At 39.5% G+C, this 20920-nt stretch overlaps 1 protein-coding gene across 5 annotated transcripts in view; it reads left to right on the forward strand.

Moving 5' to 3' along the window:
* Positions 1-20920, forward strand: part of STN1 (STN1 subunit of CST complex) — a 45541-nt gene that overhangs the window by 3985 nt on the left and 20636 nt on the right. For 4 of the 5 annotated variants that reach the window (XM_052677934.1, XM_052677935.1, XM_052677933.1 and 1 more), the window contains exons 2-4: positions 10330-10468; positions 14905-15000; positions 19393-19464. In XM_052677934.1, the coding sequence (XP_052533894.1) occupies positions 10336-10468; positions 14905-15000; positions 19393-19464 (301 nt within the window). In that variant the 5' untranslated portion in view covers positions 10330-10335. Of the gene's footprint in view, positions 1-10329; positions 10469-12645; positions 12929-14904; positions 15001-19392; positions 19465-20920 lie in introns of those variants that run through there. The other variant, XM_052677937.1, reaches the window with a different exon arrangement.

Raw genomic sequence — 20920 nt, forward strand, 5'->3', positions numbered from 1 at the left:
TTCTCCCATTTCATCAATCATTCACCTTTCGTACTGCACCTGATTCCTGTGTCTTAATATTCTAGTTAGTGATGGTCAAGTACAGAGGAACTGTCATTAGGAGTATCATTAGTTAGTAACTCGTGTTTACGTGCAGTTTACTAAAGACTCTTTTATTCCTTTTTGAAATAAGAAGGTGGCCAAAAGGCTGATGCATTTTCTTTCAAGAAGCATTAAGTCATCTTGCCTGTTTGTTGGAAGCATTGAGAGGGGAGACTTTGTGTCATACGTAATGTTCTTCAGCCCTTCTATTTAATGTACTGCTGGTAGATCTGTAGCTTAGGGAGATGTGTGTCTGTTCTGCATGGAACATGTGGAAACAAGTCCTCTTGAACAGAAAAGCCTGAGATTCAGTTCTGTGTTCAGCACTTTATGGCCTTTTCTGACATGAGTAATAGCAGTCATTTGGTGATGTGTAGCACAAATATGAACAATAGATGCTTGTTACCAGAAGTAGAGAAGAATTTTTTAGCCGTTTGCTTATACCTCATTAGCTGCAGTGGCTCCTCAGGCCTCTTGTCAGTAACCTGGAGATGATTCCCTACAGTGCTCCTGCTTTTGATGCACTTCCACAGAAGATAGGCAGTAGGGCACTTCCATGGGCAATCTGAGAATTGCCATAGAGACACATACAGCATTTGAGAGTTTCAACATATTGGTATTACTTGCAGTGAGGAAGTTGTGCGTTCAAATGTCAGGTTTCAGATTCGTTTAATTCAGTTTTGATCTGAGAAAAATTGATGGTCAATGGGGAAGAACAGAGGGTCAAATATATTCATTCTTTAAGATGCCACCTGAAGTTTAGGGTACAAAAAGGAAGTTTGCCTTCTTGCTGCCAGCTGCTCTGCTACAAACACAACTTTGAGATGAATGCCCTGAAGGACAGCCAAGCTCACACACATAATGTGAGGGGTAAGTTGGGCTTTTCCACTTAGCAGAATTACGCCTTAGTTTTAATGGAAAATGTCAACATATGTAGCTGAGTCTCTATTGATTGATTGACTGCTGCAGTTAAAATTTCAGGTCTTCTTTCATGATAAAGATGAGACTGGCAGATGGTTTCCACTTTACGTTTAACTTGAGAATTCCCAAAATGTAAATCTCTGGATAGTATTCTGATTAACTAATTAGTTGTAATTCTGTATTAAAATATTCTGCATTGCGGGTAAATACTTTTTTTAAAGTACAGTTCTTATTGTAAATTTGTTCACTCCATGTGTCGGTGACTTTAATGACCTCACAGAACTACACAGATGAGTCCATCTCAAGTATTGATTTTGAGATAAACATATGCAGTTAAAATACTACACTCTTGGCTATATTGGTGTCTTTCAAGCGTTTTAATCACTTGAGATAATTTTTTTTTTAAAGGAGGAACTATTTGATCAAAACTGTATGTGAATGCAAGGCAAAGTATTTAAAACTTGCAGAGCCCCGTTGGTCTGATGGCTGTTAGAAGCTTTGGTTAAGTCACATGAAAGCATGCATTACAAATGCTTCCGTGTTTGCCTTCCTCCAGACTTAATGAGCCCCTTGCCTCTTGCATGGCAGTCACGAGCTGATTTGTTCTTTTTGCTTGTGGCTTTCGAATTTGCATTGGTTCACATAGCGACTAGGATTAGAAATTTATTAAGGGATAAAGATAGCTTTGCATCTCAGTCAATACTGGCACGAAAATGTCTGAACAAAAAATCCACACGTATTGCTGCTTTTCTTTCTGCAAATCCTGAATTTTGTCCTCTTGTTTCCCAGGAATCGTTTTCCCGAGCGGACATTGTGTTCTCTCATGATCCTGATCACCTCTGGAATCTTAGCATGGAACGAGTTGTTCTGTAATAGGAGTTATTGTAATTTTTTAATTGATATTATGGCAGCAAATCCAGTTCTGGTTACACAGTAGCACAGGCAGGATGCTTATTATGCCTTCTTCATATATTATTAAAAATACACCTCACTGAAAGGAGGGAGCGTTTTGCAAAATCTGACAGTCTGACACAAATAAAGGACTGGAAGGCACTGAGTGGTTAGTGGTATCCTGGGGAGACCTTGCCGTGTGGTAATATCACAAACATGTCTGTTATCAACAAAGAGAAGTATTTGCATGTCAGATCATTTTGCCAGTGGACAGGGTCAGCACAAAGGTCACAAACATCAACTTGAAGTGTGTTTATCTTCACTGAAGTTTAAGGCGATGAAATAGTAAGTGAAACAATACAGCAAGAATAATACAGAGCAAAGCAGTGCAGCTAACCATTGCTAAAGGAGGGCAGTGATAGTGATTAAGAAAGATGCATCACCTTCTGCCCTCACACTTTCGCAGTCACTGGGCAGCCCTGTTTGCAGCGTGCGTTTGGAGAACCTTCCTGAGCCATTGGGAGGTCCTGTGCAGTGCATCTGCTCAACGGTGAGGCCTCCAACTTCACTGCAAGAGGGTGCAGCTTTCATATTGTTGAATAAGCCAATTTAAGTGATAATTAGGTGGGAAAATCTGCTTTCATTCTCCCTTTGGATTCTGCCTCCAGCCTGGCCAAGGCTTGAGGAGGAACCAAGGGAGTTTGTGTACTAATAGGCCTTGATAGTGTGCTTCTACACAGGGAAAGGTTAATACACTCTCATGACACTTTATCTAAGCTACTTCTCTTGCTAATGAGATGTTTTGTCCAAGGTACATATTTTGCTACTGGTTGGATGCTGATGGTGGGTAATGCTGGGTTGTGAGACTCATCGAGGAGTGAGCTTTGGTGTGAAGCCTGCTGTTCAGGCCTCAGTGCTGCAGTGAGATCAGCTGTTCACTGATGCAAAGCTTGACTTTGAAATGAGTTTACTGAGCAAACAGTCTAGCTTTTCACTGATAAATGATGTCATTTTTGTGTTGCAGTCATGTTTAAAGCAGTTTCTGCTTGTACAAGGTTCTGGACCTTAAGCTGGATTTCTGCGGACATTTGTGCAATTCTGATCTTTTTTGAAGCAAAAAAAAAAAAAATGGTGTAAGTTGCGGAATATAAATTGGCTTTTTGTAGCAATTCTGCTCAATACTACAGCTGCATATGCTGTTACTGCAATGTGTGGATTGTTAAGGCAAATAGCAGCTATTGTATGTTTCACAGTAGCATACACAAACTTTGGACACTGGGACCTGGTGAGGAGAAAACAGTGTTGTGTTGTGATGTGATGCATTTTTTTATTTCAAGTCCCCAGAACCTTTTTTCTTTTTTCTTTTTTAATATGTCAGAATGGATCTTTAATCTCCCATCTACAGAACTGTGTTTTAGGATACACCACACCATATCTATGGATTAAACCATACAATCCCATTACATGAGTTTGAACTGAATTTCTTGTAGCGGAGACCCATAAAATTAACAACAGGAAAAATAATTTCTGTGGCCTCTGGCTGAGCTGTAATATAATGTTTTGGATGCTGTGTACAGGAGTGACTGGCTTTCAGAAGCATGAGTGGCATCTATTGAAATGCAATTAAGGAAATGCTTTAATCTGTTTATAAGAGGATGTTTTGGTTGTGTTTTTCCACATGCCAAGAGGTCAGAAATAGTAATAACTCGATTGCTGGGTAGCTGTGGCAGTGAGGTGTTTTCTTTCAAATTGTGTTGGTTTTCTGTTTGTTACTTTTCTACTGGGTTCAGAGAGAGATTTTATTAAAGGTGGACAAAAATTATTACCAGAAAGTTGTTCAGACTTCTTTGCTCTATAGAGAGGAAAGCTATTAAGGTTGCAGTCCTCTTGCAGAACTGTGCAGTTCTGGGTTTGTTCTGCACAGGGCTGATGTTCTGTGTCAACTCAGGGATGGCATTTAGAAAGCACTCAGTGGGAACGTTTATACAATGTTTGTTATTTCGGAGCATCATCTGAGAATTACAGAAACTTATAACCCAAAATTTGATAGAGGACAAAATGTCTGGATTTTTAATAGCCCTAATAGAATTCAGCAGCTGAAGCTAAAGGATGGTGAGCCAGGTTTTCTCAGCGGGGAAGAAAGCACTCTTCACATCATTCAGAGTTCATTGAACACAGTGTAAGAGATCGTGCAGAGTAATTTGCTCTTAAGTTATCAATAATTATTCACCTTTGGCATTTCGAACTATATCTCTTTCTAGTTTGAGCATCCGAAGAACAAGAGGAAATCAAATAGATTTCTTTACTAGAAAAGCTTTTGGTTTTGTAGGTCAGAGCAGTCCAGTCCTGAGTAGGAAATCCTGTCCTTGATTTCAGATGTGGAAGTTCTGAAAGAAATTCAGAGGCTATAGGGCTGGGAATTGCAGCATCTTTGAGGTAGAAAACCGCCTTTTTGTTACTTTTGCTAGATGATAGCTGAGAGAACAAGTAACTTGCATTAAAATAAGCATTAAAATAAGTGTAACAAAAAGTTGGTTCTTACATGGGTTAATAGTCTGAACTTCCCGCAGTACGAGAGAAAACGCAGGAAGCATTACAAGGTGTAATTGGGAAGAGAAAAATTCCATACAAGATAAGAAAAAGATACAAACAAAAATACTGTAGCCAGTTTAGAAATAGAAGACACCTTCCAACTAGTTTTATTATTCCTTGTAAGCAGAGTAGCAGACCTCAGTCTTCCAAAAGAGCTCCAAAGGAGTGAATCTCCTCATGTAGTTATGGTCACAGGTTGCACGATGGCCCTGTTTGTATCTGAGACTTCAGCATTCTTCTGGCTAAATTTCTTTTGTGAGTACCAATAGCTGTGTTATTTGGAGACCAGGATTCGAGCACAGCCTCATGTTGTTCTGATATAGTTAAATGTTCGTTTGTACAGTACAGAAGAATTAAAACTGCTTTCAGAACTTTAAATAGATCTGCCATAGCCTGCTGCTTTGTTAGGTACTGAGAATGTTTGGAAAACATTTTAACACGTGTGCAACTCAACCAAACCCCAGGGTAATGATGTTGAAGTCATTGGTTGTAACAGAATGTTCTGCGTGAAGAATATTCGCATCAATTCTGATCCTAACGCAGAGGATCTTTTAATTTACACCGGATACATAAACTGATATGAAGGAGTAAAACATGGTCAGGAAAACTTCTCTCCAGCTTGAGGCAGCCTTGCACGGAGTGAACTGCTTTAGGAAGGCAGCTGGCAACCAATGCCTGCCATTTCTGCTCAAATTCCTGAAATTAAAAAATGGTCCTTCAAGAAGCAGCACTGAATCTGCTTTATTGCTGCTGTTGCAGCGTAGGAAAGCTACCTGTTGCCTTCAAATGGGGTGAATGATGCCTTATTTGCTTGGCTTTGTTAGCTGACTTGAATATCCCTTTATGTCAGATTACATGTGGCTGTCAAAATAAATGTTCACTTGCCGGAGAGACTTTTGGGAATCCTTTTCTATCAAAGCTTCTATACTGCTTTATTTTCAGCCATCAAACTTAGTATTTATACTAAAAAAAATGTGTGGTGTTTTTGTTTTTGCTTGTTTTTACTTTACCAACAGCTGAGAACCATCTTTCCCAGTGAAAGAATGTCTTTTCAGCAGCTCAGCTCATTCTAGCAGCACCATGGGAGATTAACAGCTTTCAGAGAGAATTAATCGCCTTCATAGACTTCCTCTTGTCCTCATCCAGACAGGTTAGAGAATTAGGTGAAGAGGGTACTTCAGCATGATTATCTCATAGCTTTAACATACAAATAGCAAGTGAAGACTATCAGTAGCGGCCACTACTACTGTGTTTGTGGTGAGATTACAGCTGTCTGTGAGCGGCAGAAGGTAGTTTGTTAGGGGAGACTGGAAGTGCTCAGCCTGCTTTCTATGAGTGATTTATTTTGGTGGCAGTGCGTTGTTTTTATTAACGGTATTGAAAATGTTCTTTAATTATGGTTTTGTTTTGTTTTAGAAGTCTGTGGGGGAGCTTCAGTTTTGGAGTTTTTATTTGATATAATCTGTAATGAAAGATTTTACTTTCAAGCTTACTTGAATCTAGTTGTATAATACAATGTTGGTTTTCTTTGCTTGTTTTTAATTAAAAATGTTGTATGTGGCTTTGGATAATGAAAACCATTTTTAACTGCCTTGTACTGGAAGTGCCTCTGCTGCTCATGAAGAATTGAATAATACTCTTTTGTCCTATAGGGTGTTGAGTCAAGCACAGATGAGTTCAATTCAGATGACTGAGGGTGGTTACAAAACCCAGCTGTCCCACGTTCCACAATTTGCTTTCTCTGTGGCAGGCATGGCTGACCATGAAGCAATTCCCCCTCAGCCAGTTTGTGGCCTGCTCTAGTCATGTAGACCAAGGGGGACTTTAAGCTACTTTAATGCACTGGGTTGTTAACTAGAGCAGTTCAAGCGCTGCTTCCCATGATTGGTGCCAGTATTGTGGCTGCAGGCTTTGGAGAAGAGCAGATGCCTGCTAGGCTGCTTAAACTGCCTCCATGGATAGGTGATATCCTCTGCTTCTGATTCAGTCAGCTTGAGGAAGTCTTTGAGCTCAGTTGTAGTTGCAGCGTGGTTGCAGGTAACTACTGGCAGGGTGCTTCTATGGCTTGATGACTCCAAACAGCTCATTTCTGATTAAAGAAATTTCCTGCAAGAGCTTGGGTTCTTAGTGCATCTGGAGAAAAGACTCTGTAAGGTGAATTAGAATAGACACTTCTCTCATGGTTCCTGTTTCACTGGGCTTGGAAGAAGACCAATTCTTAATCTGTTATCCATTTCTGAAAAAGATACATGGTGAACACATGATTAGGAGCCAAGACATATTGGCCTGTACTGGTTCTGTTGAACAAATAGTTTAGGTAGTTTGATTAGGAGCTATTCTAGCAAGCCCAGGCCATCCTCCTGGTTGGACCATGTGGGAGGGAATGTAGAAAATGGCTTGGTTTTAGGTGGTGGCAGCTGATGGAAGACCACCAGCTTTCCTTGGTTCCTCTCCTCCTTTTGAAATAATACCTTGCTAAGTGCACCAGGAGTCTGAGGATTACGGTCTTGTTTAAGTTCTTGCTACGGTCAGGAAAGCTAACATTGATAGAAGGAAGTCAAGGAAATGCCTTTATTTGGATAGAGTACTGCCTAAAGTAGTATCAAATTCAGACCATTTTTGTTTGTTTGTACTTAGGTAAGTGCTGTATCAACTTTGTTTTTGCCTTTGAAACGGAACTTTTTCCCAGAGGAGTATTTCAGATAGTAAAATTTAATTCCAACTTCTTTTTTTCTTTTACTGTGCTTTTATTGCCGTTCTTCACAGATGTTTTACAGTGGCAAAAGGGATATTTTGCTCTCCTAAGTTTATGGACTTGATGCCTCTCTTGCCTTTTGCACTGCTGGCAGCACTGAATTCCCTGTACCACTACAGTTGTAAAGCCATTTTACATGGCATTTAAAATGAAACATAGAATAAGATGATGCTTTCTACGACTCTGCATTGTTTGTATCCATAAACATTGTCACAATGCTTTAGCAAAAGTCATTTTCATCCTTAAACACTTGTGCATCTTCTATCTGTTTGGGATTGTTTATTGTGAGCTGCACGTAGCCACAATGCCGGCCATTCAGCCCTTGGATCTCCGTTGTACAAAGTCACTGTTATCTCCCTTGGTGACAGCGTATCACCAACAGTACGGTGCGGAGTTGCAAGCACTCCTGACATAATGGCAAGTCTCACTTTTGCCAGGATGAGTCACTAATTAATTAACCCCTGGGATGGAGAGGCTTCCTGTGCCAGTTCAAGAACAAGTTACGGGAATATACCATTCTGTGGCAAAGTAGAAGTTGGTTTGAAGCATTTTTATCAGCTCTTCAACTGTTGTATTTACTAATGCTGTAAATGTGCTTGTAGCAAGTTTATAACCAAACAGAAAAATAGATGCATTGGATGGAGTTGGTTGATGTGTCTTTGTTGCAGGAGAAAAGAACTGCTGCTAATGCCGTGGGCTGGGTTTAAGTGCCCTGTACAGAATTATAAGACTTTTACCCTAGGAGAAGGGATTTGTGGTGAGTGTATAGAGGCAAGGAGCACAGGAAATAGCAAAGGTCTTTGCCTCCCACCAGGCCACAAAGCTTTGGTTTGTAACAGATTCAAACATGGTTACAAGTGGACTGCTGGGGAGGGAAGGAAGTGAGTGGGCTTGGCTTTGGGGTATGGCAGAGATTGGGGAGACTGCCAGAACCAAGGAAGGGCAAGGCAGGGCTGCTCTGTGGGTGCTGCTCACGTGCTTGTCAGCCACAGAGTGGCTGGAGTGAGTTTCACTCTCCCAGCCTCAAATGGATGGAATGTCTTACCGTGGGACTTTGGTGGATTTGTTTTATGGCCTTGAAAACAAATGAAGAAACAAGAAGTTGTGCTTTCGTAGCGCTAGAGAAGGGTCTTACTTTTCTTCCAGGAACCCACAGGTGTGTAGATAGAACTTAAGATGTATGAAGCATCTCGAAGCAGGCAGAGTGGTGCTGTACACGAAGGGTGTGAGCTTCTCAGGGGAAGAGCTGTCGTGAGGTGTGTGAGCTACGGGGAAGCTGCAGGATTTCTGGTTCAATTCCCAGTGGTTTCTGAAATGGAGAGAGAGCTTCTGCTGCAGAAAGGAATGCTGCTTTGTATAAAAGATCATGATTGACAACGAGAACTGTGTTTGTACCCATGGGATACATGTCTGAGTGAAGTGCCACTCAAAGTGAGTAGCTGGACAACTGTAGCACCAAAAAGGACAAAACTTTACTGCAATATTTCCTGTTCGGGAGCGGGACACTGAACAGCAGTGCTTCTCTTTATTCCGATGTATCACACGTTAATTCTGGTATGTGTTTATTGCTCAGTGTGTGATGTCTTTGTGCAAGCCATGAACGTTTGTTGGACTAATCTTTTGGGTTTTTTATTTCTATACTATATGCTGGCTATAGGGACGTGGCAGGCATCAGTGTACATGAGGTCATAAGGAAAAAGAGATGGACTGCAAAGACTAAATGTGTTATAGAAATGCATGTGCCAAGAAAAATAGAGGTTCAAACTATATGGTTGCTTGGAAAAGTTTATAGTCTAAATTTTCTATAGATTATTTAGAAAGAAACTGGAGAACTTCCATATGGAGCCACAACAGCCTTGCTTTAATAAGATCATGCAGTCAATAGCTTAGTTTAGAAATTTCTTCTGATGAATGACTGCAATTCAGCAGGAAGAAAAATGTGTTTCCTGGGGAGATTCAAGCAAGAAAAGGAGAGTGAGAATAGATAGAGTATATGTCAGCAATGCTCTAGCATGTTGTGCTACACTGATTTTCAGGCCCAGATTAAGGTTTAAGTGTGAAAACAGAAACAAAGTGGAATCCAAGCTGTTGTCTCCCAATAATGCAAGACGCTATCATGATATTCACGTCATGTTGTCTCTCTATGTATAAGCATCTTGTCAGTGATCTCTGTACTCTGCACAGCACACAGAAAGGAGCTTTTTTACGCTCTTTGAAGAGTAAGGCTTTCAGCCTGACATGCTGCTCAAAATCAGTTTGCTTGCCACCTTTGGACCACACCTGTAAGCAACTGATATCCATTTGGTGGTAACTTGTAAAGGTTTACAGGAACAATTTAGTTAAAATGGGAGAAAGTAATGAAGAGTATATTCAGCCTCAAAACCTCTACAGGATGTTCTGGACAAACCTTCAAGGTTGAGAGCTTGTTTTCTGTGTGTGGTTTTTTGTTTGTTTGTTTGTTTTTTTGTTTTCCTGAAACCAACTGCAGCAAGCTGAGAATGAGTCCAGTACTGACAAAAGATAGCAGGCATTAGACAGGGGAAACTGAAGAGGTAAGAGGAAAGTAACCGTTACAGAGTTATTGGAAACTGCATGCTCAAAATACAGAAGAGCTTGTTGCCTTTTTTGTGGGGGTTGGGGGTATGAAAAGTAAGCCTTCCTTCCTTCCCCCAGTAAAGTGCAGGATGAACAGTGAGGAGAATGTCATGGACTGGGAAGGGAATGGTGGGAGGAAATGGGAGTACAGAGGAAATAACTAATTGATATCCCACAGTCTCACTTTTAAAGTAGTATTATATTTATCTCTCTCTGTCCATAGATAAGGAAATCCTCTTTCATTTGAAGTAGTAGGTAGAATGCTGTTGAAGTTGAGTCTTAATATTTCAGTGAACAGTCAGAAGTGCTATTTTATGTCTTCTATGTGGTGAAGCAAAGGTGATGTTGTATTAATAAGTTGCTATGACTCCTCATCAGCTCAGTTGTATTGCAGTTTGTAAGATCACAAGCCAATTTGTCATTCATTTAAAATGTAGAACAGCTTCTCTTCACCTGTGTAGACGATAACTACATTTTTTTTCTTGCATTCACAGGTTTTAATGCAGCCTGAGTCCAAGAAGCATGAAGAAGAGATACCTTCCCTGCTCTGGGGGTTAGATCCTGTATTTTCTGCTTTTGCAAGACTCTATATTAAAGATATAAAAGAAATGAGAGAATCCAAGCAAGTTCCAGGTACGTACTTATTTGTGCAGATTATGAGACACAAAGAATTGTATTTGATTTATGTTTTGCTTTTCATCGAAGGATTTTAGAATGCTTCATGGACATCAGTACAGTTATTTTTCAGTACTCTAAAACTACATGACAGTTGTACCTTTAGTAGTTCTAAGAATAGATTGTTTACCTTGAAGAAATACAAGTGGGGAAAAAAAAAGTTAGTTCTGTAAGCTTTTCTTCTTGTGTGTGTATGTATATATATACATGCATTTGTGTGTGTGTGTGTGTATACATACATAAGCTGGCTTACATTAAGGTAGTGTACTTCCACTGTGGTAGTGCTTGTTATGTTCTGATAGTTCTAAAAATGCTGGTCCTTTCTGGCCATACATTTTTTACCTTGCCACTCTGTCCACAATACTTGAGGAGGATTTTAAGCCTCTTTATTATGACATAATATCAATTAGTTGATGGCATATTAACATACTGTAAAAAATAAATATAGGTTTTGTTTGCTTAATTTCTAGTTATGAAAGCTACAACATCCTTCAGGTATTTGAAAGATTTGCTTGGAAGTTCTGGCACCTGGGCTGAGTCTTGTACCATGCCTTTTGTTTTCTAACCATTACTGGCAGTTATGTGCTGTACAGTCTGGTTCTGCTGATCTTCAGCCAATATCACCTGTGTGTGTACATTTTGTGGAGCACTGTAGGTCCTATCTTCAGTTTCTCTTTTCACTATAAAGAATCTAAACAGACTGCAGTGTGATCTCTTCTGTGAAAGTGTTTGTTACTTCAAACTGGAATGTGTCGAGGTGCAGAAAAAGCTGGGGAGGAATCCCAAGAAACTTAGAATTGATGATGAAAAGCAGGAAACCCTAAGCAGTGTGTGTTTTTCATTTGGTTTGCTGGGGCTGTTTTTTTTTGTTCATTTTTTCTCCACTGGGGAAAAAGTACATTTGTATGGTTCTTTGAATAAGTTCCATCCTGTAGGTTTTGTGATTCTCTTTTATTTTTCTTTACCAGCAAGGATAACAACAGTACTACTCATGTAGAAATGAAGGACAGGTGGTTTTCTTCTTCTTTTTACAACCACTCTTATGTTCACTGGGACTTCACAAACTGTTTTTTTCTTAAAGCCTTTTCAGGATTGGGTCTTCAGTCTAGTGTTGGTATTTGTACTCAAACAAGCAGTACCTCAAGGCTTCCAAAAACTCTGCAGTCTCATTGTAGTACTGGTATAGCAGGTGCATCTGATAAAGGCTGTTCCTTTAATCAGAGACATTTTAATTGTTATTGAATGAAATACAAAACAGTTCATGCATGCACACATGCAAACATACTCAGAAGAATTAAATCTGTGCACATCAATAAACATGCTTCAAAGGAACGTGACTGGCCTTTGAAGGCACTATTCTGTGTGCTCTTTTGTTCACCTCTACATAGTTCAGGCTTTTTCCTTCTCACTTCCCTTCCCTTTCTTTTAGTTGAGTGAGTTGTCTTCTGCCTCATAACTATTTGTGTTTTTGTTTTGTTTTTTTTAAGATTGCCCTAAGGAAGTGGTATCTCTCATATCAAGATATCAGTCTTTAAAATTGGTGCATGTGAGCTTTCTTCACTTCCTGTGCATCTGGCATTCTGCACAACTAAGCTTGTTTGCAATCCTGTGTCATTTTCTAACCAAGCCTTAAAGTATAAAATGAAATCTCACAGTTTTAATCTTGTTCAGTGTCCTGTTGCTGTGTATGTACCACAAAAGACATCTTGTAGTATATCTCACCCATCGGCTCAATGGAAACTTCTAAATTAAAAAAAAAAAAGTATTTTTTGAGGAAGGAGGAAGGTAGGTGTTTGCTGCCAATGTTCCCTGAATTTAATGGGTTTGAAGACCAGCTGGAGCTGATTAGCAATGAATCAGTCATTAAGTAAGGATAATTAAGAATGGATGAGTGCAAAACAGTTGTACCTAGGAAGAATAGAAAGACAGGCAGGCTAAATGTTAGCATTTATTCCAAGAGTGCTTTTCCTAAATTATAGAGCAGCCTCCCAGGAAAAAGGTGGGATCCCATTCACTGGGATTGTTTATATCCTGACTGTACAAATTGCCAGGAATTTACTGTATGGAACAATTTTGCAGTTGCTCTGAGGAAATGAACTGAATGACCTAATAAGTTTTTTCTTTCCATTTTTAAGCATTAGGATTTGATGCAACAATGACTAATCCCTTAAAAGAACACAGAGGAAAGCAGTAAACCTGTCCAATTACTCTCCTGCTAGAAATGGTGACAAGAGGCTGGAAAACCACCCAGAAAAACACAGCAGTTGTGTTGACTTAGAGGCCATGAAAGGAGAGTGGGTGTCAAACTCAGTTGTAACACATAATCACACCACGGAAATGTGTGCAGAGCTATCATGCAGTACAGCATTGTGACAGCTTATCAACAAGCAAGGGAAGCTGCAAATAACACAAAAGGAGGTAATAAAAATTAAAGCAATGGCAAACACCTCATTACTTGGTGATGGTAACAACAGGACCAGAACTTGCCTTCTCCATAGTCCCCATAAAGTGCAGCTGTGGTTTCCTGTTGTGATAACAGCATGTTAATGTGCATGTTATTTACTGGGTTACTTGATTGAATGCACCTACACAGGGCTTCAGATGTGTAGAGTGCTTTTATTGTTACTGATGTGAACATAATTTAAACAGATAATCTGGGGCAAGAAAAGTGCCCTCTTTACACCTTCAAGTCATCAACTTCAGCAGCTTCTGATTGATAATGTACTTATAATGTCATCTTTTGTATGAATTCAGGTAGTTTCTCAGAGAGTAAGGGTGGAGTTCTGTGTAAGCTTATGAGGATATAGAGAACCAGTTCTATCTGGTCACTGTCATTTGCCAAAACTCAGCTTACTAACTGTGAAATGAATATAATAACATGTTGCTTGTTTGCACATGAAGAGATTGGTGTCTCTGCCTCATAGATTTGCCCTGAAAGTGACCCAGACCTTCTCACATGCATGTTTTGTAAGATTTAATGAACGTTTATGTACACTGGGTGCACCTTCATTGAGAGTTTCTCTAACAGTGTTTATTTGTGTCCTGATAAATGGAATGAGAAAACTGGACAAACCTGCTAAACATTCTTTATACCGCATCTGACCGGTGACTGCGTGGTTTTAAGATGACTGCAGTGGATGCATCCCTGAAATATTGCAGTGGACTTGAGTCAGCAAAACTCCTGTTCGTGACTTGCTTGGCTGATCACCTTTGGCTTTTTCTGAAACTGCTGTTTCTGTTTTGTGTGTGAGGAAAAACTAATTCCAGGCCCACTTAAGGCTTCTGCCTATGTAGGACAAGTTATTTTGGGATTTCACGTTTGATTATTTTTTTTTTTAATACAGAATGTTTTTGTGACTCCCTTGTTGCAATGTTTCTCTTTCCCTTTATAAGATTTGCCACAGCGCTTTGAGACAAATGTTCCTTTTTGAGACCCTTGAGTTACGTAGTTTTTAGAAGGCAGTTATTGAATGTCCCAAATAGCCTCATACTTCAGTAAAACAACAGTATTCCAAAACTGAAGAAAACACGTGGACTGAAAATTAGACCAGGATTTAACCAGAGCTTATTGCCCAGTTATTCTCCTGCTAGTGGACCGTGAAGCTTCAGTGTATGTTCACATCAAGGTTTGTTAAAAAGGTTGGTCATGCTCTTGAAAGAAATTAAACCACGTGGCAACCTCAGTGCTGTGGAAGTCCCCTGGGCTCTGATTCCTCGCCATTTCCTGAACTTCATTTTGTATTATTCCTATCCAAGTCACCTTTATAGATGTGCAAAAATAGCTCTGAAGGGATGTTTTTAGAACATGTTATTTCAGAAACTGAAACTCAGGATACCATCCATGATGACTGCCCAGTGTGTGCTCTGCAGTGTGAGAGGGTTGTTAACCACCCACCCACCTCCATGCCCTACCCTACGCCATGGCTCCTGTTCTTCTGGAAATAAAAGACAGAATTGTGTTAGTTTTCCTTTTGGAGGCAATGCCTTAATCAGGAACAGCTGCGCTGTGAGAAGCTCAAAGTGCTTCCATTGTATTCACTTATTTATCCTTAAGACTTGAAGTTGTAAAAACAAACAAACAAAAAAACACAACAAAAACGAACAAAAAACCTTAAGCCCACAGTAAGCAGTTCTGCAGATCCAAATGTAGAAGAAAGCAAAAGGCTGATAGAGTTCTGAGATTACAATAGCACAGTTTTTGTATCCTATATAGAGCTGATGCTTCCTCCTTGTGTTCCAGTACTTGCTAATCGAGGGGGTTTTTCACATAAGCAGACATTAATTAACTTTAAGGCACATTAAGCGTGCAAGGAAGTCACATTTGTCAGTCAAACCTACATAGGGCAGGATGGTGAAGAAAAAGTACTTACTTACCGGGGGTGTTCTTTGTCTAGGTATATTCTTCTATAATGGACATCCAGTGAGACAGGTGGATGTTGTTGGGATGGTGGTTCAGACTAAAGAGCGAGAAGCCTTTCACAGTTATGGAGGTAAGAAGAATTTCCATCTTTGTTTTTGCATTTATCAGCCCTCTAGTCTTAGTTACTGTTACTGAAATTAAAAGTTGCCTTATTTGATTATTCTTGAAACAAATCTACTTTATTACATGAAGTATATGCCCAGCTCAGAATACTTTAGCAAGCTACTGTTTCTCTTTTAAAATAGAGAAAATAAATGGCTGAAGCCGAGTAACTGATTTGGGGTCATCTGGAACAATTTAATTTTTGTTATTACCTTGCCACTCTTCCCTACTGTTCTTCTTTTGCATATGTGCTCTTTCTTTAGTCACATGTAAATGGTTTTAATGATTTCTCTAAGAAGTTACTTCTTCCTTTTTTGAGCTTCAGAAACTCCTTCTTGACTTTATATGTTTTATTGTGTGTTGGAGCCAGGTTTTAGTGTCTGTTGAGCTTGATTATAATTAGCTGCCAAAGTGTCTTAGCAAATCCAACCCAACCATCGTAGTACCCACCAGACCTTGCCACCACCAGCACAGTCGACTCCTCCCTCTTGCTTTTCCCTGTTGCATTCAGCCTATTTCATTAACTTGGAGCCATCTGGTTGTGTGCTGAAAAAGCAAACTGAAGTACTGGGGGTAGGGAAAGGGTCATCTCACAGTAGGAAGGGGAGCCAAAGGCATAGATCATTACTCTGCAGGCATTTGAAGAACCTGTGTCCAGTGTCTGCTGTCAAGGAATTTCAACTGATGGAACTAAGTTATGGAGTGACACTTTGTACTCAGTTCTTCCATTTTTAAGATGGAGGCAGCAGTAATTCCCCCTCTGACAGTGGTGTTGAGAAGATAGAATTGACAGCTTAGAGCCAGGTCCCAGCTTCCATAACACCTGCAGCTGCACCACAGCACTGCAGAGTAGCACTGGCTGCCAGTGCATGAAGCATACCCCAAACAGTGTAGCTGCTTAGAGTTGAGTCTGCTCTACGTAAATGTCCCTGCAAGTTTATTAAATAGGGTATCTCCTGTCTTCCCATCTAATTTCTGTGTTACTACCCTGCCATTACACCAAATAACAAGTTTATGTATTTTAAAGCACAAGTTGCTCAGTCACTTGAAGTAGAACAGACTAAACAAGCGCCTAAGTTAAGAAATGATGAGACTGATGATGTAATGAAGTGTTGAAACTAGTTGAACGTCAGCAGTTATTCTGTTATTGCACTAGAATACAAATGGAGACAGCATTTCATAAGAACAGAGGAAAATAGAATCACAATGACCTAGGTAAAAGCAATTTAATGGACAATTCTTTCCCATGCTAGCCTCAGTGTTACGTAACGCTTGTTGGAAATGTTTGATTGGAACAGAAAATGGAGGAGTAGAAATAAAAAGAAACCAGAAACAAAAAGAACTTAGTGTTAGATCAGCCAACCTTTAAGTATACAGCTCTCGGCCTGCCTTCCTGCTGTTCTTTCACATCTAACTCTGCTCTTTGTTCCAGCAGTTCCTGGTTTGAATTCTCAGGCTACCTGCCAGGGTGCCTCTACCCAGCTGGCCCTCTCTTTCAGGCAGGCTGGTTCCAGCAGCATAGAATTGTAACTTCTTAGACAGTTTCCTACTTGTAACTTCTTGCATCTCTCAGTTCAACAGACTCTGGTTAGTGAGTCACAGAGCAGGTGTTGCATCAATTGGAGCGCTGTTCAGCATTTGCTCACTTTCCATCTGCTTAAGAGTGACTTACAAAGCAATTGCCCCTTTGTAGTTTTTCTGTGATAGAACTGAAATGTCTTTGTGTCACTGCCACCATCTCTCCCACTCATTTCCTATCTGTCTACTTCAGAATACATACCTTTTATTTTAAGAGTCTTAGGTTCTCTCTGTGCTGCAAATCCATACAGCCCAAATCCATACTGATAGCAAAGTAATTATTAGAAGAGAGTGAATGAACTCTTTCCTGGCTAATAATAATTCTAAATGCCATGTAAAACAGCACATACATTTTGACATTGATTTGTTTAATTGCTCTTATTATGATTAGGAAAAGGATATCTAATTAAAGCCTAGCTTTCAGCAAGCTCATATTTTTAGCCAATGCACTTTTTTGATCTTTTCTTTCCTTTTTAAGAGAACCAAACAACATCAGATGTGGCTTTTCTTATTCTCCAGGACTATACTGAAAGGCTGAACACTTGCCTTACAAACAGACATCTCACTGGAGCCTCAGTGGACTCACATAGGCCCTACATAAAACAAACTCTTCTTACAAAGAAACCAACACAGTTACTAATTTACCAGGTGACTTTGAGTAGACTGCTTCTCAAGCAGTTAACATAGGAGTCAAGATGGTGAGACAGTCAATGCTAGAGTTAATAAATAAATAAAATTAAATGCAAGGAGATGAGAAAGGATGGCAGGGGAGCCCAGGAAGTTTTCACAAGCCTGTAGATGCCCTGCGTGCATTTAAAATAGATTAACGTTCTCCTGTCTGATTAGAATACAATTGCAATAGTTTTCACTCACCTGTGGTTCAGGAGTTGTTTTCGCGCAAAGGTTTATTTGGGAGCTTTATTTCAGGGCCTGGCTCTGCAACCCAGGTTCAGCTTTGTGGTCAGCTATAGGTTGGTCTCTCTATGATTTCTAACAGTCACATTGATGAGGAATCATCTGGCTTCCTAATCCTTCAGCCTTGTTTGTTTGGCTTCCAAGCTCTTCTTAGGAAGCATGTATTTTGCTCTGTAAGGAAACATCTACATTGTGTAGCAAAATAATTGTGAAATGTTGTCTTCCCTGTTTCTTATTGTCAGTGTTGGCTTGCATCAGTAGCTTTATATGGTGCATGATGGCTCTTCCTCCAACTAAAATAGTTGCATTTCATCTGTACCAAAGAGAGGAAACCCTATTAATTAGATCATTGTCTACACTAGTGCTGAACTAAATCTATTGAAATAGCTGCAGGCACGGGAGCTCAGGAGGAGGATAGCAATGAAACAACCATACGTCTAGTGATGGAATTTGGGATTGCCTGCATCTTATAAATGCCGTTTGCTATTAAGAATGTGTCTGTGCCAGAGTAGTTCAGCATACCTACTGGGAAACAGGAAGACAAGGCAATGATTTGAGATCAGACCCTCAAATAGGGAGATTGTTTCAAAACATATGAGACAATGCAAAGGCATTTTGCTTTGATGCTACGATTCCCAGAGGAAGCGACTGCAAGTACCAATCAGTACCTTCCTGGTAAACACCACTGATGCTTTTGTAGTAACTGGTTAGAGGGGGTTTCTTTGTTGTTGCTTTTTATCTATATATAGTGTCTGGTTTTGTAGAGCTGGTTTGAGGAGCAGCAGAAAATTGTGGATTCTTATTTATGAAGAGGTCGTATTTATGAAGGTCAGTGTTGGAGGCAGTTATGTTCAGGGAGCAATGTGCTTGGAGTTTTAGCTGGACTGGAAATGTGATCCTTGCCATGGTTTGACAGACACTTGGTACCTTCTTACTTAGAGGATGTTTGCTGGGCAAGCTGCCCATATGAAGTCTCTTGATCTATAGAACAATTGGTTCTTCTGATATCTTTATAGTTTATTTTGTTTTTTTGTTTGTTTGTTTCCTTTTTTGGTGTCTTGAATAATACAGTGCCTAGGGCAGGAATCACAGGACTTATTTTGCCTAGATACTAGTAAGACAGGAAAAGCCAGATAGCTGACATGCTCAGGAGAGGGTAGGTGTTAAGCTTTTTAATACGGAAGTGGCTTGCATGCCACTAAGTGGTACCTTAAATTAGGAATCCTTGGCCTAGGGCACAACCATAGGCAAGTCCTCTGTCCTGTCTGGATGTGGCGGCTGCTGTTCTAATCTCTTAAATGGGGAAGGCCAGCAGACTTTGTTTGCAATATTAGTGTAAAAAACAGTGTAGCTGGAGATAGGACTCTCTTAATCTATTTTGTTATTCTACCTCCCTCCTCACTCCCCACCAGCCCCGACATGCTCTTCTCTTGTTTCGGTATTAATATTTCTGTGCATTGTGTTTCATTTCTAATTGTAATTTGTTTAGCTTCAACTTTCAGCACCGATTTACCTTCTGACTTTATCAATTAAGTTAGAAACCTCTAGTATCCAATATATGTAGTGAATCGTCATCATTTGTCAGTATTTGATATTTTTTTTTAGTTTTATTTCGTGAGGAGCTAGCTGTTGTTTTGCTTGCCGTGCATGTAGGCATGTTGTCTAGCACTGAAGTATTCTGCAAGTAAGTTTGGAGACTATTTCAAAGCCAAAAGCAGGAGATGAGCCCCCACTTTCCTTTACAGCCTGGTTAGAATGAGATATGCAGGGAGATGACTGCTGAGAGTATCTACATATTTTCATTTCTTGGAACATCACTACCTACTTTCATATTCCCTGTAATTCTTGCAATTTTTTTTTTTTACAGTGGATGATAGTACTGGGGTTATAAATTGTATCTGCTGGAAAAATCCCATGGTAGCAGAAAGATCTTTATCAGGTAACTTATTAAGTAATTCCTCTTTGTGAGTGTACTTTTTGTTTGCAACTTAAATAATTTAGTAAATGATCTCACTTGCAGAACAACCATATCCCACAGCCTAGGCCATCTTAGGAGCTTCGTATTACCTTTTGTGTTGTTGCCAGTCATGGTGCCAATAAAAACACTGCATTATGACTTATCAAGCCTTTTCCTTATTAGCATAATGTATTTCAATTCCATGCTCTGAAATTTTTCAGAGAATCCTCTTCTTACACTTTATAAAACCAGTCAATTGACCACCAACTTGATCTTCATTTCTCACCCTTGTGGCACAGTAGTTTCAGAATTCCTCTTATTTTTTTGTTTGCATTCATATTTTCCTTCTGTTTATGTGTATGCTAGCTTGATGAACTCAAAAGTAGATTTAAATGCAGGGGGAGCACACATCTTGTGATTTCAACAGTTCTAAACGAGCAAAAATTGTGCATTTTAAGTGAATCTGGTTTTGTATTCAGTGACAGAAGAACTCAGTAATGTCTGACTTTACCTTCTTGTATATCAAAATATGGGGTAACTTCTACATTGGACATTCCTGAAAGCTCCAGTAATAGATTGAAGCTAGTGAAACTGAAATAAATGCCATTAGTGTAATCTTCCAGTACCATACGTGCATAGAAAAGGCAGGGAAAGCTTGATGTAGGAGTTTGAAAGTGTTGATATCAGTGGAACAAGCACTTTTATACACACAGGTAATTCATACTAACACTTGATGTTTTCCAAAAAAAGAAATGGGGACTCACAAATTAGTTTTTTTTGTGAGGAACATGAATTCCTCAATTTCTTCCTAAATAAGGAAGAAATTGCATGAAGTAGTGGTTGACACACAGTGAAGACTCCGAATTCTTGTTTCAGCCTTGTATGCTATTATTTTACATGTACAATAGCACTGACTGACTATTATTTTATTAATGAAAATTAATTTGTGTTAGGTGAAGAAAATAGCTCCCAAGAGGCACAGGAAGTTTTCTTCAAAGTCGGTAATGATGATCAGAGGTTGTTAGGTCATTATTCAGGTTTTAAATAATGAAGAAATTGCTGTCCTGCAAAGGTGTGTTACATAAAAAAGTTCTGTCAAGTTGCATTCATCTCACTGTATTGCATCACATCACATGAATGGTTTGGCCTCACCTCAGATGATTCATGCTTCTTTTATATAAACGTTCAGCTGACCTTTTTCTTTCCTTTATTTGTCCTCTCCTCCTTAGTATGACAAAATCAATTTTGGCGATTTCCAATTCATATTTCAGTTTTTCAACCTGTGACATCTCTTCCCTTTTATACCTTCCCCAGGTGTACTGCTAAAATAAATGTAATATTATAAGCTAACTTTATCATCCTTAAGTTTTGCTACCCAGCACAAATGAAGCCTGGGACCTTTCCCTTTTCTAGCAATATGACTACAGCAATGTTACAT

Source organism: Tympanuchus pallidicinctus, unplaced genomic scaffold (genome assembly GCF_026119805.1).
Source record: "Tympanuchus pallidicinctus isolate F22 unplaced genomic scaffold, pur_lepc_1.0 scaffold16, whole genome shotgun sequence".
Taxonomy (NCBI): Eukaryota; Metazoa; Chordata; class Aves; order Galliformes; family Phasianidae; genus Tympanuchus; species Tympanuchus pallidicinctus.